This window comes from Mauremys mutica, chromosome 2, assembly GCF_020497125.1.
Source record: "Mauremys mutica isolate MM-2020 ecotype Southern chromosome 2, ASM2049712v1, whole genome shotgun sequence".
NCBI classification, from domain to species: Eukaryota; Metazoa; Chordata; order Testudines; family Geoemydidae; genus Mauremys; species Mauremys mutica.
The window spans coordinates 134,512,907-134,534,668 of record NC_059073.1 but is presented as its reverse complement, the minus strand read 5'-3'; the positions used below and the strand labels follow the sequence as shown (position 1 = coordinate 134,534,668).

Here is a 21,762-nt window from a genome sequence, read left to right as displayed (position 1 = left end):
TCCCCGTACTCTCCCCAACAGACCACATCTCCTCTCCCAGAACTGCAGTCAGCTTCCTCATCTGCAGTTCTGGAAACTCCATCGGACAGTGTTGTTCTTTCATGGTTTCAATCCCATGAATTAGCCTGCTCAGAACAGGTCCGACATGTCTCCTGCACAGGAGAAGGGACTCCACTCCTAAGACTTGCCTGCAAAAGTGGAAATGCTTCTCCATCTGGTGCTTCCACAGATGCCTAATACCCCAGACTACAACCCTCCCTGACATCTTTTTGAACTAAAACAGGATGGGTTTTACTCAGTTTTATCAGAGTATGCCTCGTGGCCCTTACCACCTTCCATGACACTCTGGATGGCTATTCACTTTCGCACACCCCATCATGAAATGCTTCCTCACGGACCTGCAAAATCTCTATCCTGAGATTCATTCACTAGTAGCCTCCTGGAGTCTCAACCTAGTTCTCTGTGCTCTTATGAAACCCCTTTTTGAGCCCCTGGCCACCTCATCCCTGCTCCATATGTCCAAGAAAGGGGCTTTATTGGTTGCCATAACGTTAACAAGAAGGGTTGGTGAAATAAGCGCCCTGATGGCCTACCCTCCCTACACCATTTTCTCTAAACTCAAGCTTACCATACAAACCGACCCCAAATTCCTCCCCAAGATGGTGTCTACCTTCCACCTTAACCAGTCAATACACTTGCCTGTATTCCATCCGAGCCCTCACATGACACCACAGGAAGCTGCATCACACACCCTTGACGTCCAACGGGCCCGTGCAGTCTATCTTGACAGAACTAAACCATTTCATGAATCCCCTAGGCTTTTGTTTCTACTACCAAGAGATCAAAGTGTGATGCTATCTCTAAGCAAAGACTCTCCAAGCGGATCTCCACCTGCATCAGATCCTACTATCAGATCCAGAATGTTCAACCACCAGAGGGTGTTAGGACTCATTTTACGAGAGCAATGTCAACATCCATTGCCTTCCTCCACAGCGTACCTGTTACAGACATATGCAAGGCAGTCGTGGACATTTTGACCACACATTTGCCAAACATTATGCTATCACATGGGATACCACGGCAGACACCATAGTCGGCCATATGGTACTGTCTACCTTTGTTCCTCACACAACTCCAAAATCCCACCAACCATAGTGGGTACTGCTTCACATTTACCTACAGTGGAGCACCCACAGGGACAGCACTCGAAGAAAGTTACTCACCTTGCAGTAACTGATGTTCTTCGAGATGTGTGCCCCTGTGGGTGCTCCACTCCCCACCCACCTCCCCTCTCCTTTGGAGTACTAGTATGATTTCTCCACGGTAGAGAAGGAACTGAGGAGGGTGCGGGACGCACACACTCAGGAAGATTCCAATGGGACGGGAGATACCAACTGAGTGTGTGTGTCCCGACCAGGCACTGCTACCAAAAATCTCCGATCAATGGCGCTGGGATGCACCATCACCTACAGTGGAGCACCCACAGGGACACACATCTTGAAGAACTTCAGTTACTGCAAGGTGAGTAACTTTCTCTTCTGTGCTTTTGTGGAACTGAAAATATGAGGATACCACTGTTGCTATATACTCTGTGTGTGTGTGTGTGTGTTGGTTCTGATGAGAAATATCACCTTTCTTGTTCATCCCCCAGAACTCTATGAACTCCTGAAACCCTCAGAAGAATCCCTATAATGAATTGTCTCTCCACTACTGCCTCCTCTTCTTCCCAGTCCCATTTTGCTAGAACCAGAGTTAAAACCTCCTGAGTCTTCAAAGGAGACCATCTCCACTCTCACGCACAGTGTTTCTTATATTAAGTAAAACAGCTGTAGTAGCAGCAGCATGTATCAGAAATGTCAGGTCTCACTAAGTATGTCCCATACATGCCCTCAAGCCTGATGTCAAGCACCTCTGGGTTAAAGGAAGGTCCTGCTGAATATCTCCCATGTCCAGCAGATTATGAATGGTAGACTATAGCAATTAGAGAAAAGTTAGCTCTCTTCCTGTTTTGTTCTTAATTAGGCAATCCTTTCTCTTGGTCACTGTCTCACTCTTTTCTCACTTCTTTCTGAGTTATTTGCATCTTTCTGGTAATGAAAATGAGCCTCCTATAATACTGTAAAAGTTGAAAATGCACCTGTTTGATCATGCTTCTCCTAGAACTAGTGCAATTTTGAGGAAATATTTGTAAACTTTTCTCTGATGTATTATCAGCACAGATTATTCGCCCCCCAAATCACTGGGAATTGTATTCCCAAACAGAACCAGTGCTAGAATTTTCATCTGGGTAAAATGTATGGTCCGGGTTACAACTTGTGTCCGGTACACCTTGCTCTTCATTAGCTCACATAACAATATGGAAGATCCCTGTTTGCCTTAAAATAATTTATGCTGTTTGCTCCCACAATAAGATATGTTCTACCAACTCTAGAATACGATGATGAGTGCATTTAATGCCCATTATAATTATTATGGGCTAGGAGATTCAAGAAGGACTAATCCCTGAAGAACTGTCTAAGGACAGACAGATAAGTGGGCATAGGTTAGGGAACGGGGAATAACAAATTGAGACTCGTTTTAATATATACATCAGCTAGATTTACCCTAGTTAACACAGCACCAATGGGCCTTTAAGAGGGACTTAAATGTAGGACTGCAGATGAACTCAGGGCAGTTGTACCATGCATAGGGGCCTGTGGAAAGAGTCTGAATAAAACAAACAAGATGCTTGTCTGAATGGTATGAACACCATCGTCTGTGATAACTGTAAAGAAAGACAATGCTTTAAAATGGTGGCTGGTTTACTTAACCCATCAATACAAGAAAGACTGGTCAGCTGGCAGAGCATTCTCCATCAGGACCTCAGACCTTGGGAACTCACTTCTCCCCAGGACTGCAGCAGCCAGACTTAGACAGACACCCTGGTGCACAGTGCAAGGCTCACATTTTCTCCCTTCCTCATGAATGTGGGTGGGTTGTAACTTTGGCAGGGATTCAGTGGGGCAATCAATCAGTTCTTGTCATACTTATGTTGTCTCTGAGTGTTTAATTTGATCGGGCGTTAATTGACTGGCCTGTCAGTGTATTTTCAGTAAATTGTCAAGAGGGCTGGATGAGGATGCACTTTTATTGTAGTTTATAAACAAATCAAATCTGTAAATAAAAACATTTGGAAAGCAAAGGCACAAAAGAAAAGGTTTTTAAGGCAGATATTATATTTTTCGAAAGCCCAAACTCGGTCAGTAATTCTTCTGACTTGTGCATTCTGACCTACTCAGCTGTTCGGATTTAATTAGCAGTAATATGTTGTTGTCAAACTAATTAAAGCTTTGCCTTGATTAAAAATGGAATTGGTTAATTAAAGAGAAAAGGTTTGGCCAACCTTAGCTTTATGCCTGAGTAAGATGTCCTGCATCAGCTAATTTCCTATATCTTTCCTATTCAGGCTTGAAGGTTCGAGAGGTGTTCATCAACGTGACAAGGCAGCAAGTGGAGGATTTTCATGGGCCAGAAGATTACTGGTGTCAGTGTGTTGCGTGGAGCCATTTAGGGACCTCAAAAAGCAGGAAGGCATCAGTCCGCATAGCCTGTAAGTGGAATCAGTGTGTGCTATTCACGCTTTTGCTGTTATGCTAAGGTTAAAGGTAACCGGGCACTAGGAAAGTATTGTTGTCATTGCTAGCGCTCCCTATGAAATACTACAGGCGCGTCAGAGAAAACACACCATATTTGTTCTGACGCTGCCTTGTCGGAGCTCCTTTTTATTTTAATGTTGGTTGATGATTTTCTTTGAAGTGTACTCAGCAAGTCTGTTTCTTTTAGAGATTCTGCTTGGATTGCATGCACACAGGTATCATAACAATGCAATGCAAAAAGAAATGTTAATGTAAATTGAAAACCTACTGGAATGTGCCCTATTGCTCTGTGCTGATGACAAGGGTCTAAAGACATCTGCAGAAGCATTTAACAATGTGTGTCTGCTACGTTTTACAGAAAAATATGCAAGAATACAGTAGAGGCTTTTTGTGTTCTGCTATTCTAAATCTGCTTTTGAATATTGAAACACATCATTGATTGTGTGGGCTGATGTGGGGGAAGCAGGATGAGAACAGGAAAATGGGTTGTTGTTTTTTTTAATCACAGTCACCAGAAAACAAATGAGATGAAAGATCTACAAAGAAAAGGGATAAAAACATCCCTATTAGAACTGAGACTAGGGTACAGCCTGCCAGACATTTCAGAGTCCCTGGAAAGAAGAAATTGTTCCTTATGGGAACAAGCATATCATTTACAATAAAAAAACAAATAAAAAGAGCCCTTGTTTTTAAGACATTAAAAGAGACATTGAAGAAAAGGTCAGGTAAGTCTAACTAAGAGGTTATTCATCTCACTTGTGAACAAGGCTAATATTCTACTGCCTGGTACTTTTATAGAGACTTAAGAATAACTTTGTCTGTCTTCATGTGGCAACGGGAAGTTGTTCCTTATTTTGCTGTTTTCACGTTTTGACATTGGCTTGGAAAACCAGGAGCTGTTGCTCCTAAGGTCATGCCATCTACTGCACTTAAAAAATATAGTGACAAGCGCAACATATGCTTCTCAGATTGGAGGACATTGTGAAGAGGATCAAAACTTCTTATATTATAATATAACCAACAGTAATCTACTTCATCAGCTATATTGTAAATTAGTGCCAGGGTTGTGAATCTGGCTAACTTGCCAAGGCTAACTGAATTCTGTGTTCTAGATGTGTATAACGTATTAGCTCTGGTCAAAATTTTTTGCTGTTCTTGTCAACATTTTAAATACAGTAGAACCTCAGAGTTACGAATACCAGAGTTATGAACTGACCAGTCAACCACACACCTGATTTGGAACTGGAAGTACACAATTAGGCAGCAGCAGACCAAAAAAAAAAAAAAGCAAATACAGTACTACTGTACTACTAAAAAATAAATGGAAAGTTTAAAAAAAAAAAAAGATTTGACAAGATAAGGAAACAGTTTCTGTGCTTGTTTCATTTAAATTAAGATGGTTAAAAGCAGCATTTTTCTTCCACATAGTAAGGTTTCAAAGCTGTATTAAGGCAGTGTTCAGTTGTAAACTTTTGAAAGACCAATGGTAATGAGGTGTTCACAACTCTGAGGTTCCACTGTACTTCCAGTATTTTTCATGAAAAACTTTAACTGTTTTCTGACCTGCAGTATCAGCCTGTATATTTTATGCTCTGCTGTTCAAACTATTTCCAAAACATGCCATATATGTCAGTTTCTTGCCCAAAGGTGGGTTTGAAAGGCACTCCAATGTGCAGAGAAGCAAAGTAAAGAATGAATTTAGAATATATTTTTTTTCAGGGTATGCTGGTGAAGTTGCATTGAAGGTTAAATTCTTCCCAGATTCATTCCTAGTGTTACTCCACTAAAGTCAGTGTAGTTATAGTAGTCACCACTGAAAAATCACTATTTTCCAAGTTAGGGCACACACTCCCATTATTTCTTGTAACAAGTATAGTGAAAGGCTGTGGTTTTGCGGATACAGCTCATCTGGTCTGACAAATGTTAATTTCCTTTAATGGCAGCCACTGTACCGTAGATTAGAGATGAGTTGTCCTAACCACCGAAACAGTATAGAAGAAACACAGCTACCAGGCAGGTTGCATAATGCCAGTATTTGTAAAATACTGGGGAGAAGGGGCAGTAGTTTTCCTCAGGCTGGGGAGCTATTTCTGTCTCAGTCCATCTCTGTTCCTCATATCAGAATTGCTACACTGCAGTGTTATCACTCACAATCAACAGATCATTATGTCGATGCAGGAGAAACTAGGAAACACAATAAACAGCATTATGGCGAGGAGTAACATTAAAATCCAATGGCAGTAGACAGTACCTGAATACGAGTGTTTATAATACAGAGTGTTATATGACTGGAGGTACTCAAAGCTTCATCTGGTTTTCACTTTACAATTACATCTGGTGCATTTTTCTCATGGAGGGGTCTGAGCTGTGTTTTTGCAGCATTGCTGTTAGTTGAGGGTTCAGGAATATACTTCCTCTGACTCTCTTGTGGTCCCAGTTTATCTTTTACTTTTAAATCACTAATTCTGGTTATTAGGCAAATACCCTACATTGTTAATTAATAAGTAAGTAAAAAAGTCTGTAAAAGAAGGAAACAATTGCTCAGCTTTGATTTGCACTTATTATGTTAGGATTCTTGTAGGGGACTGGGAGTGAGAACTGCTGGATTCTGTTTCCAGCTCAGTCTTTGACTCACTGGGTGACTTCAGACAAACTAGTTCTCCTTTTCATGCTTTCAGCTTACCCATCTGTAAAATGGGTACAATATTACTCTGATCCAAGGACCATAAATGCTCCGCAGAATTAAGCAAGCATCATAAACTCAAATGACTATGAACACATTGAAATTTTGCCTTAACTGTGTATTTCCTTTTTGGCCCAGATGAAGATTGTTTTGGAGTTTGCTTCTACAATTATGCTTCGTTGGCAGGACCAATTTAAATAAAACAGTTGGGCAAACTAATAGGACAACATACTAACCCCCTGATTTTTATAAGTGACTGAATTTTCATTGGCTGATTTAGTTTGAATGTGTAAATTCAATTTTTATTTCACTGCATTAACTGTCATAACATTGAATGAGCTGATAATTCCCCCATATTGCTGAGCTGCAAAAGACTATTATTCTGAATTGAATTTTTATTGACTTTTCTCTGTGCTATGATTTTTTTTTCTCCCCTTAATGTGTCAGAGTGAAAAGAGAACAAGGAATGAACTGAAGCAAGTGGATTGGTTTAGCTGTCTGGTTTTTTTATATACATCATGCCAATCACAGTGGAATCTGATCATCTGCATAATACATACCTACCTCTCATAAGTAATTTCAGATATTTTACAAATTTGGCAAGCATTATGGACCATGTTCTTCCCCATCTCTGTGTCCTGTAACATACTGACCACAGTAGAACGGTGCACCTGAGAATGGTATTGCTTCATTTACCATTCCCTTTGATGCCTTTTCTTGCACTAGTGTTTTTGTGGGGGGTGGGATGGACAGCACAAAAACACGTCCAGAAATTAGATCATCAAAGATGGTGGGACCTTGAGCATAGTTCAGACAAGCAAAATGAATAATCTCTGAATAGGATTCTGTAATATCCCCCCCTGTATTTTCAGGAGCTCACTTTGTCATGGACCTGTGTCAGACTGTCTCTGATGAACAACCCAGTTGCTTAATTTGGAGCATGGATTTTTGACTCAGGGAATATCCCCTAGGGGACCACAGATGAGAACGTACAGATCTAATTTGTGATAGTGCAGAGAGCACTAGTATTTCATTTCAGACCTGGATCACAGTACTTGTTGTTACACCAGTTCAGGTGGCCTTCTTTCACTCAGAACCTGTGATTCTGAATCATAAGTTTAAAGCAATATTACAATTTATAGTTTTCTGAAATAGCGGCTAGCTATTTTTATAGAGCAATTTGAAAGACAGAGAAACAAAAAGCCCTTGTGGACACAGTTGTATTCTAAGTATTAATGAACAACTCTATAAATAGCTAACCAATATTTATTTACAGTGCCCTACGTGGGGGGGGGACATTAAAAGGGAATCATAAATATGATATTTGCATCTTTTTCCAGTGAGTGGCTGACTTGCTAAAAATAAATCTTAATGTATTTATAAAATGTATAAAAGTGTAACTGATTCAGGGCCTCTGCTGCTTAAGGGGGACGTATTTCATGAAGTTGTAAGCACTAGAGAAAATTAAATCAATAAATCCAAATTGTGGAATTTGAGCAATCTGTTTAAAGAAAACGACTTTGTCTAACAGAAACATCCTCACTTGGAGTACATGCTGTAAATAACCTTCCTTCTGGTTAGTCTCTCACGTGCTTGCATGGCTGCAAGGAATGGGCAAATCTGTCTATTAGTGGGCAAATCCAGACTCTGGCACAGGGATCCCCATGGGTATAAGGGATTCTTTCCCAAGGCTGAACATCGGTGGTGGAACTGCTTGGGGAGGCTGCTCCAGTCTCATCAAGTATCCTCTGCAGTGCTAGCATGGGAGAGGTGGGTAAGAAGGACTAGAGGATTTGTGTAATAGGAGATTTACCTGTCACCTGGGAATCTCCTTGGGGAAGAGGTGGAAAGCTTTCCCAAGGGTGTGGAGAAGTGATGGAGGCAACTCTACCCTAAGAGGGTAGCCTGTAGCACTACTATGCACCTTGAGTCGAGAATTTTTTCCAACAGTGAATGCGCTAGCCATGTCTGCCTTTCCTCCAGCCAAGCCTAAAGCATGACCATCGGAGGAGTCCCCACATATGTGGATTCTGTGCCAGTGGTGTGCACCCCTCCATGCGTCCCACCTGCAGACCTTCCTTTTGCATGGTGGAGCTTTGCAGTTCCTCTTTGCATTTGTAGAAGTAAGATCAGGATTTGCCTTTGTGGAATTATATCCCAATATCAAGGAAGACCAAAGGAGTATTGAATAAAATGGTTATTAAAACCCACATACGGGGATATAAAAATGGAGTGCAGAGGTACAGCACCATTAAGTAATCAAAATATGATGTAAGTGGGAATTAAGTGAATCTTAGACCTTGTGCTGGCCCCACTGTACGGGGTGAATTTCATCCATTATGACTTTCCTAATTTGCACTTTGGTGGAATCCTTCTGGGCAAGCCTCAAGCTGCTTTTCTTTCCTTGTCATTCATATTTGGTTGGTTGTTGGAGGGAGGCTGTGTGGGTGTTTCTTTGTTCATTTGGTACTGGATGGGTTACTTGTGTACCTTCTTTCCTGCCCACCCTCCTCCACTCTTTTCCTGGTGGGTCCCAATGCTTGAGCATAGCTATAGCCAGATCTAAAAATCCACAATGGCTTAAAATGGTATTAAAAAACCTGCCAGTCCCCATAGAGTACCATTATTCTTCCTTCAGCCTTTTATTAACACTGTTTAAAGTTCTAACCCACTAAGTTGTTGACAGTATGTAATGGTGTCTATCTTGGAAGATATGGGCATGTTGTCTAGTGCTGGGGGAAATTGTATAACTTGCTGCAGTGTCTGCATAGATTTCAAATTGCTAGTTGCGGTATTGTGCCTCCTTTTTTAATTGTGTATTTATTGCCAAGTGTCCAAAGAACCTTTGGACACAATGTTTTATAAGTGCAAACTTTTTTTGCATTAGAAAATCCAGTCAGACATGGGGATAGTTAATGATGGAAGTTTTAATGAGTCATATTGCCACAATATACAGATCATAGACTCATAGACTTTAAGGTCAGAGGGGACCATTATGATCATCTAGTCTGACCTCTTGCACAATGCAGGCCACAGAATCTCACCCATCCACTCCTGTAACAAGCGCCTAATCTATGTCCGAGTTACTGAAGTCCTCAAATTGTGGTTTGAAGACCTCAAGTGCAGAGAATCCTCCAGCAAGTGACCTGTGCCCCATGCTGCAGAGGAAGGCGAAAAACCTCCAGGGCCTCTGCCAATCTGCCCTGGAGGAAAATTCCTTCCCAACCCCAAATATGGCGATCAGTTAAACCCTGAGCATGTGGGCAAGACTCCCCAGCCAGCACCCAGAAAAGAATTCTCTGTAGTAACTCAGATCCCAACCCATCTAACATCCCATCACAGACCACTGGGCATACTTACCTGCTGATAATCAAAGATCAGTTGCCAAATTAATTGCCAAAATTAGGCTATCCCATCATACCATCCCCTCCATAAACTTATCAAGCTTAGTCTTAAAGCCAGATATGTCTTTTGCCCCCACTACTCCCTTGGAAGGCTGTTCCAGAACTTCACTCCTCTAATAGTTAGAAACCTTCCTCTAATTTCAAGTCTAAACTTCCTAGTGTCCAGTTTATATCCATTTGTTCTTGTGTCCACATTGTTACTAAGCTCAAATAATTCCTCTCCCTCCCTAATATTTATCCCTCTGATATATTTATATATATCAGAGGGATATATCAGCCTTCTTTTGGTTAGGCTAAACAAGCCAAGATCAGCTTCATTTGTTTTATTTTAAAATAATATCCTTTGACTTATCAGTATTCACTGGAAAAAACTGTTTTTAAAGTTGTGTTGAAGTGTCACTACATAGCATTCCTGGAGATTATTCTTCACCTTTTGAAAGCCAGAATGGTTTAGGGGGGATGCATACAAAGTGGGAGGGAGGAAGTTCTGGGTTCTAATCCTGATTCACTTGTGTGGCCTTGGACAAGTCACTACTTTCGGTCTCTGTTTTCCCAGGTGTAAAATGGGGATAAAAATATTTATACACCCACCTTCCAAAGAGGGATATTAGTCAATGTTTGTCAAGTGCTTTGAACATACATAGTAGAAAATTACTAATCCTTATTGTTAATATCTTCCATTTTATATATATATATAAATAAAATAAACTGCATGAATTTTTTTTTGGAAAACCTCACATCCCAGCAGTTGAGCTTGAAACTAGTTCAAATAAACTGCATTGGTGATGTAACAACTGCATTCACCTCTTTTCAGATTTGCGGAAAAACTTTGAACAAGACCCACAAGGAAAGGAGGTTCCTATTGAAGGGATGATTGTTCTGCACTGTCGGCCACCAGAGGGAGTACCTGCAGCTGAGGTGAGAGAGGAGGCACTGGTTTTGACATCACTGTTATTAGCTAGTCTCTTTTGGAGTGGATATATTTGAAGGGGAAGTGGGGAAGTATCAACTAAAGCCTGTTCCAGGTGTTTGTAAAAATCGAGTGCCATTACAATATTCTACTCTAGGGCCTCTTGACATGTTGTTGTTGTTGTTGTTGTTAAAGCCAGTTTCAATTCAATTTTTTATTGTCAATGAAGTTGTGCTTAAGGAGTAGAGTAATGGGGAGGTGAAGGCACAGATATCAGTAGAACTGGCCTTTTCACCCGTGAGAGCTTGAGGATGATTGGATTTAAATATTTGCTTTAGAGACTAAATATGTGAGACTGCACGACAGCAAGGCACCAATCTGCTCTTACCTGTCAAATGCAGAGAAATAGATGGTAGCCTCTGCTTTGAAATGGTGAAAGGTGAGTGTAAAGAACGTATGGAATAATAATGACGATACTTTGCACTTTTAGCATCCTCTGTGTTCAAAGCATGGTGCAAACACTGACATGGCTGGACACTCCGCTATGTCCAGTAGTGCAGCAGGGTAAAATGGTCTGTTTTGTACTTCTGATCGCTTTACATTTTTTACCCATTCTGAAGGGGTTTTTTTGAAAGCCTTTGTCTTGATGTTATTTCATGATTCCATCTTCAGAATGAAGTGGCAGGTGATTTTTGAGGCTTCTAAGTTGTTGGGGTTTTTTTTTGGTGTCCCCCCCCCCCCCCCGATGTAATTACTTAACAAAAACAAGTGCTTATTTGAACATTTCTCTTCCCTCCCCATCACTTAACCACCCACCTCCAAAATAGCAGTTTGGAGTAGCACACACAGTTTGGGGTAAAATAGGTAGCACCCCACATGCATACTCCCCTTCTCTTAATCCCAGTCTGTTTTATTTTAAAATATGCAAGGGGCCAAAATTCATGCCTGATATAGGCGGAAAAAGTGACTCTAACAAGATGCACATGGAATAGCACGGTTCAATCTCACTGCTTTTATGCTGCTCCTCTTGCATGTGTGCATCGTCCGTTAGGGCTAAGCACTTGTCTTCATATCTGTCTTCAAAATGCTGGGGACACAGTAGATGCTTTATATGTAAGCTCGGGTGTAGCTCCATTGAGGTCGAACTAATGATGATTTTGGCCCTGTTGATGTTACTCTTTCTGCTTCCTGGTTCAGAGGAGGGCTTGTCTAATAGCCCATGTAAAGCAGTGGGCTAACTAAATGATGCCTAGTGAAATGCTTGGCATCGCTATTGGGAGGTCTGTTGTATTATAGATGGAACTACCTCCCTTTCTGAATAGCAGGATGTTCAGCAGGAGTGGACAGCAGTCCCACAACTCAGTGTATGGTACATCAATAAACATAGCTACGTAACTCCTGTGGGAGTTACAGTACTAGCTAGAAGAACAGGAGTACTTGTGGCACCTTAGAGACTAACAAATTTATTTGAGCATAAGCTTTCATGGGCTACAGCCCACTTCATCGGATCTGATGCATCCGATGAAGTGGGCTGTAGCTCATGAAAGCTTATGCTCAAATAAATTTGTTAGTCTCTAAAGTGCCACAATACTCCTGTTCTTTTTGCGGATACAGGCTAACACGGCTGTTACTCTGAAACCTGTCATAGTGCTAGCTAGCTAGCTAATCCACCTTTGGGCTCGGAGCTAAGAGTCTGGGCCTGCCCATGCTATACTATGCTATATTTACTCTCCAAAATGCCAGAGCTCCATCTGTGATGCTGCTATTTAGCATCCTTTGATAAACAGAGAAACTGGTATCAACTAGAAGTCATTTGTCTCTCAAATCACTATGGTATCTACTAATTGGAGGGACAAAAGAAGCAGGAAAAATAAATTGCAAAAAAGAAAACACACAGTCTCTGAGTTAGATGGAAAACATGCTGTGCAGATGCCATCAAAAACCCAGGAAGAGTTAAGAAATGAGGCAAATTGGGATACAAATTAAAAGAACCTTCAGGCTAGTTTAGAAATAAGGGTAGGGAGGAGGTGTATCTACACATCTAGCACTCATTTTTCTATCAAGAGAATTTCTGCTACTACATCCACCTCAATGGTATCTTATTTCACCCATTGCTCAGTTTACTATATCACATCCTTGAAAGACTTGGTTTTTTTGCCATTAATTCTCCAAATACATAGGCTCCAGGGTGAGCAGAAAGTTTATAAGTGATAAATTAAACAAATTTCAGGCATTTTCTTTGGAAACAAAAGAAAAATTTTTTAACCCACTAGGTAAATAAATGCTATCCAACCTAGCTAGTATGTATGCTGAACTGAACAATTATATAAATTTGGCTGTTTCCCGTTGCAGATAGCTAAACAGTCAAAGACCATTTTCACTGTTGGAGTTCAGTAATTTGAAAGAAAGGGGATAAGAAATTATGGTGATTCAGAGCCAACATGTTTTGAATTTTATTGAGGATTTGAGAATTATCAGCAATTTTCCATTTGAAAATAGATATCAAACCCTGGAAAGTATGATAATGGTCAGTAATTGGTGATTCATTTTTATGCAATTGCTGCCTTTTAAAACAAACTGGGCCAAAGATGCCCCTGATGTAATCCCAATGGATTTTTCCACTGTGGTGTCATTCTTGTTAAAGCATTAAAGATTAGATACAATAGCATGTTCTTTTCTGACTGTTCAACTACATATCAACACTTCTGTTACCAATATTTAATTCCCCTCTAAATAAAATGATCACTCAGAATAGTAAATTTCTATAGTAGCACTTAAAGGCTTGGATTAGCATATTTAAAAAAAATCCTTGCCTTTTGAGGATGTGTATCATATGAGGCTTAGAGTGGGACAAGGCTTTAGATGCTGGGAGATTGAAGTTATTGCCCCTCCCAGCAGTGTAGAATGGAGAGAAGAGAGTAAATCTGCTTTGGGGCCATCTGGGAATGCTGGGGTGAATCTTAGCAGAAGGATTTAATAGTGTCATTCCAGTTTCCAGGTCATTTATTTGTATATTAGAATTTAATGCTGCTGGTCTTTATCAGTGTTGTAAGTTTATTATTATTATTTATTATTATGACACTCAGAGTTTTTGGTATAGGCATTTCTCCTCCCTCCCCAGCCTTAAATTGAAATTGACAACTTGAATCCTTAAATCATAGAAATGTAGGGCTGAAAGGGACTTCAAGATGGTTAGCCCATCCCGCTGTGCTGAGACAGTACTAAGTATACCTAGACCATCCCTGACTGGTGTTTGTCCAACCTAGCCTTAAAAACCTTCAATGACTGCAGTTTCAAAACTGCCTTAGGTAACTTGTTCCACTGCTTAGCTATCCTAGTATTAAATCAAAATCTTAAAATGTAAAGTCAGGGCAGGTTATTGGGGCAGTTCAGGGTGGAGGCAGGACTAACTGAATGACTTAGGTGTTCAGATGACCCCCAGATGTTCAAAACTCACAAATTAGGCTCCAAAAATCATGAGATTTAAAAAAAAATAGAATTTGGGTTCTTTTTATTTGCCTACCTCTTTTTGAGGCTTCATGGTTATGGAGAAAAACTTTAAAATGTGAACCATAAAGAGTTAGGAACTTAACTTGAGAATCTTACTTTTTTTTCCCTAATGCAAGCTATCTCATGATTTTGGATGCTGAGGCTATAAGAAAACTCTAAATATAGTGAGACTCTCAATAAAATTGCAAGAGTTGGCAATATCAGTATAGGTTCAGAGCCAGTGCATGCAGAATATTGACTATTACATGACTAATTTGCCTGGGTTTATCATTTTTATTTACCTTAAGCTTATGGGAATGGTACTAACTAAAGATAACCATTTCACCATTTGATACTCATCATTATTTAGACAAAACCTATTTGTTGTTTTCAGAACAATTCATTATTCCAAACTGTGCTGCTTTATACTCCCCAATTAAATGGAAAATCTCTCTTTCATAAAAAGTTAGGAATTATGTCAGATGAAAAGCTGACAGTTTAATGGTTTTCCACACATTAAAACTGTAGAGCTCTCAATAAACCCTGATTTACTGATGTTAGTTGTAAAATGGTTATTGCTGTTAATAAAGCCTGTAAATCTTAACAGGTCATATTTGCTTTGGACAATAAAACTTCACATAAAGGCTCATTGTATAAGGCTAATTCTATTCACATGAAGGTAAACAGCCTACTTAAAATAATTCAGTGCCTTTGGAAACTGAGTACCAAATTCAAACCAGAACAGATCATAGTCTGTGGCAATAGCTCTTGTGGCTGTAAACTCATTACAGCATTTGGGGCAGAGACTGTCTTTTTTTGTGGTTGTGGACCACGACTGGGGCTCCTGGGCACTGCAGAAATAAAAACGATTATTAATTTATTATTATTAATTTATTTATTAAATTATTATTATTATTTATTAATTCTCATGCACTAAGAAGGGTTCGAGCTTTTAAGAAGCAGCCAAAGCTTCCTGAATGGTGTCAGAGATTCAGTACATGTATACCGTTTGCACCATGTTTTAATGACAGTTTCCTGTTTAAATACTGAGAATTGGATTCAGAGAGGGGAAAATACCTATCAGATCCAATTTCGATAGCACCTATTCAGTCAACTCTGACTCCAATTCCTGTGATTTTTATCTCCCTGCCAATGCAGGACTGTTCCCTGAAATATGGTTTCTGAAGTTTGACTGAACAGTTTCCAAGGTCCAGCACATCCACTGCTTCCCTTGGAAGGCTATTATTTATTTATATTGCAGGGATGCTGAGGGTCCCCAGTTGTAGACCAGGACCCCACAGTTTTAAATGCTGTAATGACACCCAACAAAGAGATGGTCCCTTCCCCCAAAGAACTTACATTTGAAGTATTAACAGGAGACAATAGGTGGATAGAACAGGAAGAGGGAACACAAAGATGATTAGGCAGCTGGTGTGCTGTGCCTGCTGCTTTACATGCCATCCAGTTTTGCATATTTTGTAGGTAACATAGAGGAAGAGTTTTCAGAAGGGATTTGAAGGAGGAAGATGGGTTTGTGATTATTTCCTGATCAAATGCATTCTCCCTGTCAGGAAGTCTTCTCCACATCCCTCTTCAAGATTCATTCTAATTTTCCCCTTTAATTTTATCCTCTTACTGCCAGTTTGAATCCCCTTTTGCCACCCCTAAATATTTCCACTCCATCCTTGATGTTTACATCCTTCAAATATTTGTAGTCTCATTTTGCCATCTTAGCTGAACTTAACATATAAGGGGTGATTAATAGAGCTAAATATGGCTCTGAAGCTGCAAAGAGCTCCTTGCAGAATGGGGCAAGAGGCTCATAAATTGATCCCTGCAGCCCGTTGGGGATTGTGCATCACTCTCACTGGTAATGTGTAGTACTCAGAGTTCAATAAATAGAAGGGATTTCAGATGGGATTAATAAATAAATCAATAGCCGAGTCCTATATAAAGGCAGAATTATCCATTAACAGGGGCCTAATTTTGAGCCTTTTGTCTATTAAATCTGTTTATGTGAGGGAGAAGGTGGGGATTTTCAGAGGCAAAAAGGTGCACATCTCCCAGTAAAAGAGAGGCTTCCATTGGTGTTTCTGAAAATCTCTCCCTTACTCTGCAAAGGATTTGGGGGATGCAGATTTTCAGAAGGATGTTGTACTCAAGAACACACAGCAGAGGTGATTTATTCAGAGGCTTGGGCAAGGCAGAGAAGTAAGTATGCACTTCTAATCTAATGTGAGCGTGAGAGAAATGGCAAAGTTGTTCCAAATAGTGGGAGCTGCAGGGGAGAAGGCTCTTGAACCAACAAGTTGAACAGAGAAGAGACTAGTACTAGATCAGAAGGGGAATGAGGTGAAGATGTGTGTGTGTTGAAGTCAAAGAACGTGAGAAGAGTAATTTGTTAAGTGGAACCTGCAATGTCGGAGTCAGTGGGATTATTTTAGACTGGGAAGGCTGTGGTTGTATTACTACTGAATGTTTTATAAAGCTGTTATGTGTTAGACTGAGCTCCTCCTAGGGAGCCTGTTACCTTTTATCCCATGCTGCAGAGGACCTGATAATTCTTTTGTAAACAGTTTAAGCTTTCGTGCGGATTGTGCATGAAAACTCATTCATTTGGGCTTATGGGCTTTGAATGGGATGGCGCTTTCCAGAATGTTACTGCAATGTGAAGATTGTACGTTACTCTAATCTGAGGTGGCTATAGCAGGGAGGACTAATGGAGGATGGAGCTTACATCAGGGATCTGGCAATGGTGACCTTTTCAATAATTAGTATTTTATTAGAATGTCTAACATTGTTACAGAAACCTAATGGACTCTGAAGAAAGGGAAGCATTGGATAAATATACTAGGATGTTAGAGACAGGAAGGATCTTCACGATTAATTTTTTTGAAATTCCTGTTGCCACAAAGTAACTATGAGTAGTCAATGGGCTACTAAGATGTTCAGAAAGCAGGTAGCCACAAGAAATCTGTCCCAACTAAGCAAAGTTGGTCTGTAAGTTTCAACAAAGTGTGTTTCATAGCAATTTTGTAATTTTCCAGGGCTTTGGATTAGGCCCTGTGTAACAAGGCGAAGTTTGGACAAATCAGTAAGCATGGAAAGGGAAGCAGTGACTCTAATCATGGCCCTCATTTTTTTTTTAATCAGCTGGACATGAGTTTCCCATGTGATACTGTGGCTAAAAGGGCTAATGCCATCCTTGGACGTACAAACACAGAAATATTGAGTAGGATGAGGAAGGTCATTTTGCTTAAGTATTTGGCACTGGGATGACTGCTACTGGAGTGCTGTGCCCAGTTCTGGTGTCCACAGTTTAAGAAGGCTGTGGAAAAGTTGGAGAGGATTCAGAGAAGAACCATGAGACTGATTAAACAATTGTTAAACCTGCCTTATTGAGAGTGATAAGTTGAGCTAAATAAATTGAGCTCCTTGAGTCTAAGAGAATGTGAAAGGGTGACTTGGTCCAGGTCCATAAATACCTCTATGGGAACAGATATTTGAGAATGGAGGACTCTTCAACCTAGCAGACAAAGGTATAAGAAGATCCACTGGCTTAAAGTTGAATCTACACAAATTGAAACGGAAAACAAGGCACACATGTAAAAGTGAGGGTAATTAGCCATTGAAACAATTTACTCAGGGTTGTGGTAAATTCTCCATCATTGGCAATTTTAATCAAGACTGGATGTCATTTAAAAAAAAAAAAAAAAAAAAGATGCTCTAGTTGAAACAGGAATTAATCCAGGGAAGTTTTGTGGCCTGGTTTATGTAGCAGGTCAGACTAATCACAACGGTCCCTTTTGACTTTATAATCTATGGCAGACCTAGGCTTTTTATGTCATTAGAAATTCCACAGTTGCATATATCACCTTTTTTCTAAGAGTATTGTCTATTTTTGGTACAGACATCCCCCTTTTTTTTCCCCCAAGGAAACTTTATGGATCTGAACCCAAATAGAAAACAATGTAGAAAAGACATTTCACTCCCATTTCCTATCATCATGCCAGTATTTGGCCAAATCCCCTATAAAAGGTTCAGATTATTCTATTCCACTAGATGAAAATTCAGGACTATTATTTTTCTGATGAGCCAGCATGTTGTGTGGTTGAGCTAGTCCCCAGATAATCAATCGATCTCTTTATTACTGTGACTGACTGATATAATCAAACCTCTGATCACGCAACACTCATCAATAGAAAGCAAACGCTTTACAACTGGAATGAAATTTAAATCCAATTCAGTTAATCATTTGAGCGTGTCCATTGCTAACAATATAAATCTTCATCTTTAGGATTATTTCTTCTGCAATGTAAAGGTGCCGAAGATCAGCTAGAGCTAAGTGTGGAGGTGTTTAAAAATAATCATTCTTGCCACAAATGACCCAAACCACCACTTTGTGAGGTCGCCTTCCCCAAAGGAAATGGAAAGCAGGGTTTCTCCATGACAGCAGTTGTCATGCTTCTGTAGGAGAAATCAGGATAGATACGTGATCCTTCGGGAGATGGGGAGCTGTTCTTTCCCTTTCACCAATCTTCCTTCTCCCTGCCCCATGCTGCTTGCAACCAAGTGATTATACTTAGTGCTAGTTATTTGTTTGCCTATGTGAAAAAACTAGTTGGTGGATCTCCATGCATTTCCTAACGGATAGGTGTCTGCATTACTAAATACATTACAGTAGCACTGATTGGCAGCATTAGCAGAGATGCCAAGTATTATGGGGCTATGAAAAGGCCAAAGAACATGTGGGCATCATGACTAAACTGCCCTTTCATCTTTAGAGAGAGTTCTCTCAGGCCAGCTTTGAAATTGTTTGGGGGAAGCGTGTATTTCTGCTGCTCATGCAGCACCTCTTCCATGGATAAACAGGTGTGCAGTGTGCAAGGCTGTCGGTGAAAGGTGCCAGATTCAGTATACTTGAAATGTTAATATCCAAGAGGAGGAGTTGGGAGAACATAGTTCAAAAGATTTGGAATATGTGTTTTGCTTGTATCAAATTAATTTACAAATAAAAGAAGCTACTGTAGCATTGTCAATGCTCTGTGTGTTCACACAGTTTAGTTTTAGTAAATAGTCTTTAAGCTGAATTACACATTAGTAAAAGCAAATAATCAGGTAAGCCTGCAAATAAGGAACTGCAGTACTATAATTCAGGTTTAACATTGCACAGGGATGAATCAAGAGCTCCAAATCCTGCTGAGGCAGCACTGATTTTAATGTTGCTTCAAAATGCACTATACTACCCTGTCCTGATTAATTTAGCAGCAAATTTCAGTTGCCTGTGTCAGCTAAGACTTAAATAAAAACTATATAAAGGATCATCTCTTTAAATATGTGATTTCTTCCCAAGAACTCAATTGCAAACTACATGGAACGAAAGTAGTCCTTTGCATATGAGATGTGATGGAATGTGCCTGTTATTAATAGTACTAAAATCCTCATGCAGCAACAGTTGGTAAGAAAACTGAATAACTTATGTATTACCCATTGCCTTCTCATTTTAGATAGGTTAGATGGCCCCAGGAGAATATGAAGACATTCTAAATTATTCAGCAGTAGAGATGGGTGTTTACCATTACCATATGCCTCTGCCTATAGATGTGACAAGAAAAGCCCACGCACCATCTGTCCAGGAGCAACTTAACTCTGTTCCTAGAATGTACTGCCTTTGGAAAGGGGTTACATGTGCTTCCAGGAATTAGATGTCCTCAACTTCCAGCAGGTTCAGCATTTGGCACACATTCCATCTTCCCAGTTGGGCATATGGCTGTGTCCCCATTATCTGGATAAGGTGAGGCAAACTCTGCCTCTCCCCTTTTGGAGGTAGCTGGATTTCTGTGGGCATTCTTGGTGCATTGCCACTGCATTAGGAGAATTAAAACAAAATAAAATGAATCCTCTTCTCATGTGCTGGCACAGCAAGTAAAATGGAGCTGTTGAGCAGCTGCGCTGCAGGCATCAGCACCCAACCCAAATCAATGCAGTTTTTATGAGAGTTGAATGCTGGAATATTATTTTTTTATGTGTCAGTCTGCACATCTGATAATCCTCTGCTGTGGCAAATGTTGATTTAAACATAACAGAGTCTCTGCTGGCATGAGCATGGTGAGACTGGAGCCATTCCTTTTACTGTTGATTCTGAATTGGCCCAGGGAGAAAACAGTTCTGGCTCCCAGTCCCCACAACAGATTCTCCCCAGAGAGATGTTTAGGAACTGTGAGCAATAGGGGCCTCATTTAGGTTGGAGTGCCACAATATTGCAATCCCAACGTTCTAATGGTGGTGCTGTTAGGCTGCCAGGTCGGGCTCAATTAGCTCTGGTCCTGATTCTCCTCTCACTTATACTGTTAAACCCCATTGACTTCAGTGGAGCTACTCCTGATTTACCCTGGTGTGCTGCAAGTGAGGGGGAAATGAGGCTCAGTTCTCCTCTTCCTTGAGCCGCAGGACCGATAGCTTAGTTTGCCAGAGCAACATCTTTATCCTTGCCAGTATTTTATCATTCAGAGCTATCCACTCACTACACAGCTAACATCAGTGCTTGAAGAAGGCTCGCCACTGCTGTGTCTTTGCGATGCAGGCTGTGGCTACCTAGAGAGGGGAAGAACTTCTCTCTGCTCCAGTGACATTTCAAACACCCCCTGTGACAGTGATGCACACTGGTCTGCTCCATGAGAAGTAAAATGACATGGAGTTCTCACCCAATGGTCTGACCAGTCTCTGTCCTGCTGCTGCCACAGCTGACCTTGCTACTATTGGCCTGATGTATTATGCGAACCAGTAGGGAAGCTTCCCCAGCACCTGTGCATGAACACACAATCAGGTGTAGAGAGAGTGTGTGCATGTGACACCTTCCTGATAGCAAGGTGTGCATTAGAACCAATACCATGAGCATCCTGAGCCCGGTGAAGGTGAAAATAAGCATCCCTGATCTGCTGACACAGAAGGTTGTCAGCTTCTATTGCTAAGAGATCCTGTGAGGCACCAAATGGATTGTTAAAACACAAATTCAGTCCCTTTTTGTCTAGAAGCCCCTGTGGTTTCTGAAATGGAGCCTGCCATGGAGTAAACTTAAAGGATAGCTTCAAAGGGATGAGCAGAAGTAGCAGATTGAAGCACCCTGTAGGCAAAGTCGGATCGGTTCTTCATTTACAGTCAATCAGTGTAAAGAAAACAGGGCTCGCCAGCGAAGTGGCGGATTGATTTTAATCCGGCTCTGTTCGGCTTTGGAAGCCCTGAATGGCATAGGCCCTGGCTATATTCAAGGAATCCTGCTTGAGTCCTTCCTTGCAGAGAGATCTTTGCAGTCACACTAGTTGCCCATCCAGGAGCTCTACCCTGGTTGCACCTTGAGAGTGGAAGTGCGAGAGGCTGCACCTCTCTCACTCACCCCCTGGATACCTTATCAGCCCGTCCCTAAAAAGTAACAGATATGCTCGTGTTCATGTCTGCCAGCCCCTGCATAAGACTGTCCTTGGCGTCTGTTTAAACAGTGTCATGAGCTTATTCATGTTTTTATACTTTTTTTTTTTGTTTTTAAAGAGGTTTTAACTGTATTGTATTATTGTGCATGTGCTTGGCTGTGTGTGTTGCACTTTATAAGCTGCTTATTAATTATTACTTCCTTGCATTATTGGT

At 40.7% G+C, this 21,762-nt stretch overlaps 1 protein-coding gene across 8 annotated transcripts in view; it reads left to right on the top strand.

Annotated features, from left to right (window-relative positions):
* UNC5D (unc-5 netrin receptor D) overlaps nucleotides 1-21,762 on the top strand; it is a 297,576-nt gene that overhangs the window by 158,141 nt on the left and 117,673 nt on the right. For all 8 annotated transcript variants that reach the window (XM_045007079.1, XM_045007082.1, XM_045007074.1 and 5 more), the window contains exons 3-4: nucleotides 3,446-3,589; nucleotides 10,537-10,640. In XM_045007079.1, coding sequence (XP_044863014.1) covers nucleotides 3,446-3,589; nucleotides 10,537-10,640 — 248 coding nt within the window. The remainder of the gene's footprint in view (nucleotides 1-3,445; nucleotides 3,590-10,536; nucleotides 10,641-21,762) is intronic.